This window comes from Eriocheir sinensis, chromosome 3 (assembly GCF_024679095.1).
Source record: "Eriocheir sinensis breed Jianghai 21 chromosome 3, ASM2467909v1, whole genome shotgun sequence".
Taxonomy (NCBI): domain Eukaryota; kingdom Metazoa; phylum Arthropoda; class Malacostraca; order Decapoda; family Varunidae; genus Eriocheir; species Eriocheir sinensis.
The window spans coordinates 15,060,945-15,072,252 of record NC_066511.1 but is presented as its reverse complement, the minus strand read 5'-3'; the positions used below and the strand labels follow the sequence as shown (position 1 = coordinate 15,072,252).

The window sequence follows — 11,308 nt, the reverse complement described above, 5'->3', positions numbered from 1 at the left end:
TCCATCAATTGCATTATAATTTCTAAACTATTCGGATAAAACTCCTCCAGGTATGTCAAAGCATGAATATGGTAAAATTTTATTAATCAATAACAGATTTGTAATATTTTGTTGGTTAAGCATGACATTCTTGTCTGTCAGTTTAAAGTTTATGTGAAGGCATATTAGTACTTGGAAAATTAGCTAACAATTTAAGTAAAACTTCTTGCAACATTCCTTTGAATCACTGATTAAATAAGCTTTTTCTCTACTTATGCTGTGCGCAAAATAATGTGAACTCCTGAATCAGTATCCACTATCTTGCTTAATTCTCCAACCTTTAAGGCAAATGCAGCATCCTCAAATGGTTTCTGCATTGCTCCACGTCCAAACAACCCAAGATCTCCCCCACGCTTGGCTGAGCTGCAGTCAGACACCTGAAACAATCAGAAAATCTCTATATTTCCCAACCTAATTTAGGTTGATCTACATTTAGCTTGCATATTATGCAAATCAGACAAAAAAAGTGAAATATAATCAATATTTCCAAGAAAACAGAAACTCACCCTGCTAGCTAATTCTGCAAATGAAGACTGTCCAGATGTGATTTCTGCACGATATTCTGCAAATAAAATTTTTGTTTTCTAGTACTCCATTATGATTTTACCTAAAGTTTTGGTTTATGCCTTTTCATCATGAAATGTCTCCTAAGCTTGTATAGCAACAGGGGATGAGTATTTTTATGTAAATAACAAAACAGTAGACATGTAATGAGGCAAAGGGCAGGAGAGAGCAAGATGGAATAGTGTGAATAAAGAATTGTGGGGGAAAGGGTAAAAAAGGAATGTTTTTTGAAAACAAGGTAAGGTAATAAGGGGGGTCTACTGCTGTTTAAAGTGAAGATATTTAAGTTGGTGTCCCCATCATGACATGGATCTGAGACAAGAACACTGACTTAGTCTCTGGAGAGGAAAATGATAAGTGCTTAAGGATCACTATTATGGTTAGGAGAAACTGCAAATGGATGAAAAAACAGACATGATAAAGGAAATGAAAATCAAGAAATGGTAATGTTCAGGATATATATATATATATATATATATATATATATATATATATATATATATATATATATATATATATATATATATATATATATATATATATATATATATATATATATATATATATATATATATATATATATACACACACACACACACACACACACTAGAGGACAACAAATGGATAAAAAGTGATAGACTGGGAAGTAACTGATATATAAAGACCCAAGGGGAGGCTGTTCAGCAGAGGTATGATGAAATTAAGAAGGTAAGAAAACATCAAAATTGGAAATTAGTCACGGGGCAGAATGTAACTGTTTAGGGTTATTCCCTGCATGGTTGATTCTGTGCATTAGAATTATACAGGCTGATGACATATGATTCTAAATTGTTATTTTTAGGGGATTTCAATCTTCTGCATTTAAAATTTGGAGTAATGGGAATTTTGGACCAGTGGATTTCAGATTAAAGGAGTTTTTGAAGTCGAAGTACATTGTGTGATTTCAATAATTTTACTGATTAAACCCTCTTCCTCATTTCACTAAATATTCAATACTTTTGGGTTATGAAATAGAAACTTGCTCAGAATATGAAGTGTGTGCGTACTCATTTATACTTCAATCATCATTATTACATGACATGGAAGTTTTCAATATCACTTTTAAACCTGTTCTTGAAAGAACTCCCTTTTTACGCACCTATGTCTTAAGAATGCTCACATAGAGTAATTAAACTGGACTACATATGCTTTAAATGTCACACACCTTTCAGTTGTTCAATAGCTTCTTCCTTTGAGATGGTTATGTTTTCCTGACGCCATGAGGAAGGTCTGCGTGACCCTGCATGCTTCACAAGCAGGTGGGAACACTGGACTCGGTCTGGCCCACCGCTACCAGTGCCTGCAGCTGGCTTGGCTGGCTCTGTTGGCACATCCCACTGGCTCTCCTTGGTGTACACATTCAAGTAGTAAGTCAAACCTGTAATGAAGACAACAACTGATCCATCTTGGTTTTTCACATAAAAATCATCAACAACTTAAGGTATAACAAGTATATTCTGTGAAGCTGACTGACAGATGAACTGCCCTGCCCCATCCTGCACTCCCTGATGCCTTTCCACATGCCACTTCTTACCTATGATGGCTTGAGGTTACTAACTTAATCTTTCAGGTTTAGTGGGTCTTGGGAAACATACTCAAAGAATTTTCATTTGACAAAGGTAGCCACGATTAAAGTATAACAAAAGGAGAAAAAAGTAACGAAGACTTATTATTGGCCTATGGTTGAAATGGTACTTCATTTTTTGCATCTCCCATTGCAGACTGAGAGATGACTGCTTCTGTGATGCTTGGGGTCTTTGTTAAGAGGTTTGTGAGGGGTGTGAGGCACAGCACATGCCATTCAACATGACTGTACAAGCACCTTGACTACTATAATGGTATACAACCTATCACTTTCTTAATTTTTTTTAGGAATCCAATCCAGTCGTATAGCAAGGGATGTCTTATTAATTATATGTTGATAAAAAAATATATTTGATAATTCTTTTTCCTCTGTGAAGTAAAATATGTTGGTAGGATATCATAACATAGTCTATGGGTGAGGGGCTGATCCTGTATCAGAGTGAGGTCTTTGGCAACCTCTACCTCCCCAAGTCAATTCAAGCTCTCCCTCCTCCTTTCATTCTTCTTTGCTTCCTCTCTTTCTTGGATGAAATGTGAAATTACCTTTAATGAAGTAGTAGTAGTGGTGGTGGTGGTGGTAATTATAGTTGTAAGAAAGCTAGAGGGCAAAAGTAAAGTTTTATACTACATAAACCAACAGGAAGACTGCCTAGGAAGTGAAAATTTTGTAAGTTATTTACATGTTTCACTTCTGACAGATGGTTAACAGGACATTCAAGTCCCTACTCACCAAATTTACCCAGCCGGGTTGCCTGTCCTCTATATTAACCATAGACACAAAGGAAAATATTCCTGAGCCTACGAGAGCATCAGGGGAAACTTTGGAAGACATGATCTAGCACATAGCTTATTACAATTTTTAACACTATATGTATTTGTGTGTGTATGTGCATGTATGTATATCTAATGGGAGTAGGCAGTTCCCATCACTAAAACATGACATCTCAGAGTCATGAAACATGAGAAATTGATTTAGTCCGGAAAAGGGGAAATATGAATTTTCAATGCCAAGGATTGAACTCCTGACCAGCCAGATGGAAAGCCACCGCTCTACCATTCAGCTAAAGAGGTGCCCCGCAAGATAAATGATTTTTTTCGAGGCTGCAATGTCTGGTGGGTTACAAAATGTTGACCAACATATTGAAAAAGGCAGATCATGCAGTGTATCACCAGTATTTATTGAAAATAATTAAACACTAATTCTAACCAAACCTAACATCTCCTAACAGGGGGGGTATTTGCTCTTTCCCAACCCCCCTTACTCTAATTTGATAAAATCTAACATAGGGGGTTGGCTGTCCCTTGACCATTTCCACGGTAAATGGTTAAAAAGTATGAATTGTACTATGTCAGAAAAAAAGGTATTTATGTAGTTTCACACCCGCCACACTGTGGAGTTGGATACCATTTTCTCTGCCATTTCTTGTGGTCCTATTCATCTTTCTTTACAGCCAATTCCTACAGATATGTCCAAATGGGTGGGTCAAGGGGCAAAGCTCCCATGTTAGTAGGTGATGTCAGGTCTGGTTAGATTAAGGCCCGCTTCACACGAGCGTTTTTTTCCCGCACAGTTTAGAAATCAATGAAGTTCAATGAGGCCGTTCACACGCCTTAATTCCCACGCGGCAATGATTTACCGGCAGCGTGCACTGCCAACCCGCGCTGTGCCAGGCGGTTCAGAATACTCTAGAAGTCTATGGAGCCCTTCAGACGGGAGTTTTTTCCTGGAGCAGCAATCGTGGTTAATCTGTAGCAGAGGTTCAGTTTGCTCACACGTTTTTCAAATATAGAAGATGACATGCGGAAATAATTGAAAAACTTTTCTTCATAAGCTTTCAGATCAGAAAATATAATGTGTAGAATGCTCCTTGAAAGAGCCTAAAGCTGTGTATTGGGTGGGTCCACCATTTACATAGTCTCTTCTTTTTTAACACCCTGTTCATTATATACACATAGATCATTCTTTCCTTTACGTCCATCTCGAGCAAACACCAACAAACTGACAAGTATTCTGTGCACTGATGCACACGAACTGCGTGGGAAAAAACACGCACGTGTGAAGACATGCCTTTTAAGACACCCGCCCGCGCAGCCATACTACCGCTCGTGTGAAGGCGGCCTTCAGTGGGGGGGGGGGGGTCAAGGGGGGCTTAGGAAGCAAAAAAATGTGAGCTTTTGTTAAATTTGTCCAATTCGATTTTCTATAAAAAATATGGGTAATACTTTATAAGAAGTCTGCCTCCCCCTACCCCCCAAGACAAGCCTGGGGAACTGTGGGGAACCGGGGTTTGGGGGGGAAGCCAAAATCACTGAAAAATGGGCTTCCAAAATTTCCCTAGAAAAATCCCTAAATGAAGGAAAATTCCTTAGTCTCGAAAGTAAGGAAAGTCCCAACTTTATAACCTAACAGCCCCCCATGACCCCCCTCCTAACCAAGGGGGGCAGTGCCCCCCCTGGACCCCCCCACTTCCAAAACTTCCCTAGAAAAATCCCTAAATTAAGGAAAATTCCCTACATGGGGAGGTCCAGGGGGGGGCAAAGCCCCCTTGGTTAGGAGGGGGGCCGAGGGGGGCGAAGCCCCCTCGTTAGCAGGTTGTAAAGTTCGGTTGGAGTCGTGTAAATATGCTCCCCACCAAAAAAAAAAAAAGATTTTCTGGCGCATCATACATGTGGGGGGTCCAGAGGGGGGCGCAGACCCCTTTTATTAGCAGGGGGCTGAGGGGGGCTGTTAGGTTAGAAAGTTAGTACTTTCTTTACTTTTGAGACTAGGGAATTTTCCTTCATTTAGGGATTTTTCTAGGGAAATTTGGGTAGCCCATTTTTCAGTGATTTTGGCTTCCCCCCCAAACCCCGGTTCCCCACAGTTCTCCAGGCTTGTCTTAGGGGGTAGGGGGGGCTGGAGTGGCGGAGGGGGTGGCGGACTTCTTAGAAAGTTTTACCTAAATATGATATGTTCCACAATGCACTGTTGTCAATACATTACAGCAGTCGAGGCAGCAGCTCAACTCCAACCGAGGCAGAGTCCGCCTTCCTCCTGGTTTTGTGAGAGCTTAAGTAGTACTTACCCTCATGTGTGCATTTTGAGGATGAAACTTTTATATTCAGTGTTTTGATGTGTTTGCTATCAATTTGCCTATCTTGTTTATTGGAGATTTCATGGTGCTTTACATGGGAAATAGTGAGCAGATATGTTAGGAATATCAAAACTTGAGCATACACCATTGAAATGGGTGAAATCATAGATATTTACCAGGTGTCCAATTCCATAGAGTGGTGGATGCAAAACTAGATAAATACCCGTCCCTTAATAATACCAAGCTGGTGAGGCCATGGCAGCACCCTTATAGCAGCAGTAGTCGGGTTGAAGTCTTGGGTGGAGTTAATTGACTGATTAGGGTATCGTCATGGCTCCGCAACTACAGCAGTAATACGGTGCCGAACATAATTGAAAGCAATCTCCAATAAGAGATATTTATACGGTTAAATGTGCAAAATAAAAATCCTAAAATAATGAGAAAATAATAACTGTATGGTCTACAGATGGAAGACTGATCTCCTTCTCTTTGGTGATCCTTGAGGGAAATTCAGAAGGGAAGTGTTTAAGTGTGTGTCTGCGTGTCAGCAATTGTCTGGTCGTGGGTTAGAATGCCTGGCCATGGAAGTGAAGAACTCTTAGGTTAGGTCTGTCATAGTATAATAATTTAGTATGTGATGGGCCTATGTATCCAGTTCAGTAATATAGGCTGAATAAGCAGTGGCAGTCAAGAAAAGTGGTGGTCAAGACATGTGGTGGTCAAGGCAGTTCTATAAGGTTGTTACAGCAATATCATGGATGAAACCTTGCTGCAGTTCAATCCCCCAACACAGTCTGCCTCGTGTCATTCATTATTTGGCTGCGTAATGATTGGTTCGATTTCTTCTCTTTCTTCTTCTTCTACTGGAGTGTTTTAGGGGACTAGTTAGGCTGTGGGACCATGGCCTCCAGAGCCCTGTCAGTGTTAAAGGCTAGCAGGGCAGTGTGGGGTCTGGACCATGTTTAGTCTGCAGGTGGGCATTGAGGCGGGTGATGGCTGTGTCTGGGGAGCGACTGGGGGAGTAGGTCCGCCAGAACTGGGTGGGGGTGTCTATAACGTCCGAGGGTAGTCTGTCTAAGTTGACTGTCAGTCTGGTGGCCCAGTGTCTGTCTTAGGTGAGCCAGTAGGTCAGTGTGGTCTGGTGGCTTGTCTGTTGGCTGGGGATGTGTGTGCCAGGTTGGCTGCTTGGCCCACTATAGGATGTTGCCCACGATACCAATGTGTGAGGGCACCCACTGAAGGTGGGCCCGTCTGCCCCCGGAGGTCAGGGCCTCAGGGGTGAGTGGAGGGTGCAGCGCGGTGTGGTGTGAGGGAGGTGTGGGAGTGGAGAGTTGGAGGGCAGTTTCCACGTAGGTACTTGGGATATTCTGTAATGAGTATTAGAGTGTGCACCTGTGGATCGGCTGACACGCTTCTCCCAGCCTGAGGGCAGCTCGGAGTCAGCCATGGTCAGCAGGGCCGGGAAGTGACTTGTTATTGACCGCCGCCGCCGCTGCCAGCCCGCGAACACGCGGGGCTACGGCGCTAAACCTTCCTGCCCCTGTGCTGGGTTATATTTAATGACTACCGTACATACATTTGTAGAAAGTAACAAAATTAAAATTCACGTGTGTGTCACATTAAATAAATAAAGTGAAAAAGATAAAGCTTGGCCTCGTGACTGCTTTTCTGACCAAAAAATCGAGCACTTATGGAAAATGAGATAAGTACATAAAAAAATATAGTCACCTTATGGCATCACTTCTGCAAACTTTCAAAGGAATCTGAAGATTTATGGTATTTTAAAAATTTAAATGGCCTGGATCGAAGCGCGGCGCGTATTACATACGGGCCTTGATGATATTCCCAGCGGACACGACTCCCAACATGAGGCTACTTTACAGCTGCCTGATTGATTGATTGATTGATTGATGGTTTATTGCTGCAAAAGCACACAACAAAGGAGAAGGGAATAACATATGCCGACCCCAGGCAATATATATATTTATACTACCTGTGATTTGCATTAATACAAGAAACGTTTATTTTTTTTTAATAGCCTGTTTTACTTTTTTTCAAGTATAGTTTTTATAAGAGCAAGAAGAATCTGCCAAATGTCTCATATATGATGGATCCTGGCACGAAGGGGCGGGGCTCTGTAAAGTCTATCTGTGGTGTTGGCGCTCCCATTGAAATAATTACAGGACGTCCTAGATTATCATGCAAGTTGCAAAGTATGCTTTGCGTGCAATACAAAGAAAACTGCACTCATACAAATGATGTGGATGATCCTTCAGAGAGAGGCGGTACGTGACCTTGCCGCAGCTAACGGGAACAGCTCTATGGATGTTGCTGTTACTTTTAATGCTGTATGCAACATAGATAGAGGGAGATCGAGATCCATATGATGAAGGCTACAGTTATGAAAGCAGGGTGTGTCAGCCACTCCTATTGAAAAGGAAACGGAGTACGTGCTCCTGAAGAAGAAAAATTTACTGGTGCCACTGCAGGCTGTAGCACACCGTAATTAAAAAGATCGTAGTTACAGTGATTAACAATTCTGACACTTAAGACTGATCCTGCTGTTTCGATCTGAACTCGACCCCTGCCATGTGTGTGTGTGTGTTAACAGAGTAGCCCACAGCCCCTATAGGAACAACTGACATTCCACCAGAGGCCGCATGAGTAGTGCTGTGTGCAGGGAGGGGGCCAATGATGCTGTGGGGTGGGGTAGGGTGGGGTGTCGAGCTGGCTGACTGGTATAACTGTGTCGCCCAGCTCTGCATCACACCCCCCCCCCCACCTCGGCCTCACCCCCTCCATCACTTCTTTCCTACTTCGAGGGGTTTCCATTGTGGGTGATTGACCTGTATTCACCCACCCAAACAAGTGCTCATTTTGTCACCTGTTGAAGTCAGCCAATGGGGGAGCGAGGTAAAGGGGTGGAGACTGAGGGTGGCGCACGCTATTGGTCCGTTCACTGACACCCAAGCTTCGTCCGTATGAGATTGTGGAGACCGGGTGAGAGTTGCGTGTGTGGGAAGGGAAGGGGTGACCATGGAGGGCGACAGGGGAGTTGTTTTGTTGGAGCAGTGGCGGAGTGGTGGTGGTGCCGAGTGGTAGTGAGTGGTGCCGGCTGTGGTGAGGTGCAGTGGTGGTGGAGGCTGTGGTGAGGTGCAGTGGTGGTGGAGGCTGTTCATGCATATTACTTATTCTGCAGCTTATGTTTGGTCACGAAGGTGTTGTTAGTTGCTGAAACTCTTGTGACTTGGTGTTCCTAGTTACTGAAACACTTGTGACTGGCCGAATGTGAAGGGAACCAAAGGGCAGGAAACGCCTTCATTCCGAAATCTGGTGTTAGTGTTTGCAAAGGAGGTAGGTAACTATTAAAAACTTCGGTGTTCAGTGCCCCCATGCAGGATCCTAGGGTTAGAAAGTTTTTTCATTTGACCCAACTCTGAAATCGATTAATTAGTTATTAAAAATTCAAACACAACAGCAGCAAGATCGAGCTTTTAGTGTCGTTCTTCAAGTATGGCATTTAGACTTCCTAGCAGATGGAAACATAGATAAATTCCTTCTTGTATCTAATCCCTCACTTTTATGTTCCTCTTCAGAAGGATTTAGTGAAATATAAGAACACAAAACTTTTTATTATCCAAGCTGAGGCATAAACACACGAACAGGAGCCTCTCATCATAAACACATCGAGTACTCGTGTGTTATCGATATTTGCCAAGGGAGGACAGTCATCATCGTAGCCAGTCGATCATGCCTCCTTCAGCGTCCTCTCTCCTTCGTCTGATCTCCCGCGGGGTCCGTCAGCAAGCTCAGAACGGGCCCCTTCGCTCCCTCCTCCGAGCCACATCCTTCAACCGGACAGAGGCGGCCCCCCTCGTGGATGTCACCAGCACGCCTATCCCGGAGATAACTGAGGTCTTCCCGGGTTTACACACTCACGAAAGCATCCATCAATTTTCTCTGGACCATGTAAGTGATCTGATTCTTAACTACTACTACTACTACTACTACTACTACTACTATTGTTACTGCTGCTGGAGCTATACGACTATTATAGATAATGCATTGTTGTTATTATTCTTAATTTTATACCATTAAATGCGTTCAGTCCGTTGATCAGCAGTGTAGTATGAGTGTGATTGTATGTATGAGAGAGAGAGAGAGAGAGAGAGAGCGGGGGGGTACACTGTGGATAAGAGCAGGCTTTCGATTTTCATGACCATTCTCTTCCCTTAATTTACGATTCTCTCTCTCTCTCTCTCTCTCTCTCTCTCTCTCTCTCTCTGTAACCAGGGCAGGAAGGCAGCGTGCGTGTACAGCCCTAAAAACACTGTAGTTGTTGGTGGAAGCTGAGATGCAGGATGAATTTAACACGCTCATGAAAGTGCATCGGTCATCCTGTTTGTCTTTATCAGAGATGTTTTCTGTCTTGTGTCTTCCTTTATGAACATGACTCAGTGGATTAGATCATTAGGCAAAACGTTATTATCATTATTATTATTATTATTATTATTATTATTATTATTATTATTATTATTATTTTGGTTGAGACGTTTTCTTTCCTATGTCTTTTTTTTATGAACACGACTCGAACAGTGGATTAGAGTGACAAGACACAACTTTTTTTCTTTATGTTTTCAGTATCCGTTGTTTCTCCACTGCCAAGAAGCCTTAACCACTCTTGAAAGCAGAAAACTGTAGTACTAAAAATAGCGAGCTTTTTCTTATTTTCTGTCTTTGAGCTGCCTCCTTTGCTGTAAAAAAGATAACCCCTTTTATTTCTTGTTTAGAGAAGAATTTGCAAGACCCTACAATCCACATAATCTTTATCGTAAAAAATGTAAAAAAAAATAAACTTTTTTATTAGAAATTAATTAATAAGACCATACAATGCATATGATCTTTCATGGATGAGACTATAATTATGTTTTCTCAATAAAGGAAAAAAAGTCTCAGCAAAAGTTATATATACCTATACAGAAATAAAAGAAATAGACACAATTACTACTTATCTCGGCTTATGTTTTGGTGCTATAGGGAGACTCATTGGTGTAGTAGTAGTAGTAGTGTTAGTGTGGTGATGGTGGCCAGGGAGTCTCATTGGTGTTGGTGTAGTGGTACGTGGTGGTGGTAGGAGTGTTGGTAGTGACAAGCGTTACCAGACTGCCACACTCAGCACATTGTATACATCGGCTTCCGACTTATTAAAAGTTATCGCACCCAGACACGCAAAGGTATTCAGTTAGACTTAGCGTTGACATCTTATTCTTTGATGTGTTTTATGGGAATGGAAAGGACAAATCTACGTTCCTATACGGCTGACTTGCTTACTGTATGTCGGAATAATTGTCGCACATGTTGGAACGCTGCTGATGACGGTTGTGGTTGTGGTTGTGCTAGTGTTGGTGTTGGCGATAGTAGGTGGAGTGAGGCAGTACTGTGGGATGGTTACTAGCTATTTCGCTTGAGTCCTGGCGGCGGTCCAAAGAAGTCTTGTCTTGCTCTGAGGGAAAGTACTGTGAAGAACGTGGCGGGGTCTCTGATAACCGCCCGATAGTGTTGTGATCCGCCACGCATGATAGACCGTGACGGGGGATCAGCAGGAGTTTTATGACACACACACACACACACACACACACACACACACACACACACTAAGATCCCTTACCCACCCCACTCCCAAAAAAGAGAAGCGATAAAGATAAAAGGAATCCAGCTCTCTTACTTTACAGAACATTGATCCAAAGAGAAATATTTTACTTTAGAACAGCAAATAAGCACAACAGATAAAGGAACACGATATAAGCACTGATTACTGTTTCACTTCTAACGTCAGCCTCTTGAGAGCTTACGTATGCATGGGTTACCTCAACGCAGTACCTTATCGCGGTTTTCAAGTGCAGACCCGGGACAGTAGAGTAGGAAAAAAACTATCCCTTATCAGTCGTGGTATACTTCGTGGCGTACAGGACATTGCTCCCTTCCTGCCATCCACGAGTGTCCGGTGC

At 42.4% G+C, this 11,308-nt stretch overlaps 2 protein-coding genes across 7 annotated transcripts in view; one reads left to right on the top strand and one right to left on the bottom strand.

Moving 5' to 3' along the window:
* Window positions 1-67: 67 nt before the first annotated feature.
* Window positions 68-6,860, bottom strand: LOC127005648 (putative peptidyl-prolyl cis-trans isomerase dodo). Its single transcript, XM_050874682.1, has 4 exons — window positions 6,693-6,860; window positions 1,808-2,020; window positions 546-601; window positions 68-416 (listed from the first exon to the last, which is right to left on the bottom strand). Exons 1-4 carry the CDS (start codon window positions 6,745-6,747, stop codon window positions 252-254), a joined length of 489 nt encoding a protein of 162 aa, XP_050730639.1. The 5' UTR covers window positions 6,748-6,860; the 3' UTR covers window positions 68-251.
* Window positions 6,861-8,328: 1,468 nt separating this feature from the next.
* Window positions 8,329-11,308, top strand: part of LOC127005626 (acetyl-coenzyme A synthetase 2-like, mitochondrial) — a 26,537-nt gene continuing 23,557 nt past the window's right edge. Inside the window, exons 1-2 of one of the 6 annotated variants that reach the window (XM_050874620.1) lie at window positions 8,329-8,420; window positions 8,897-9,269. In XM_050874620.1, coding sequence (XP_050730577.1) covers window positions 9,051-9,269 — 219 coding nt within the window. In that variant the 5' untranslated portion in view covers window positions 8,329-8,420; window positions 8,897-9,050. Of the gene's footprint in view, window positions 8,454-8,479; window positions 8,655-8,896; window positions 9,270-11,308 lie in introns of those variants that run through there. The other 5 variants (XM_050874636.1, XM_050874625.1, XM_050874654.1 and 2 more) reach the window with 5 other exon arrangements.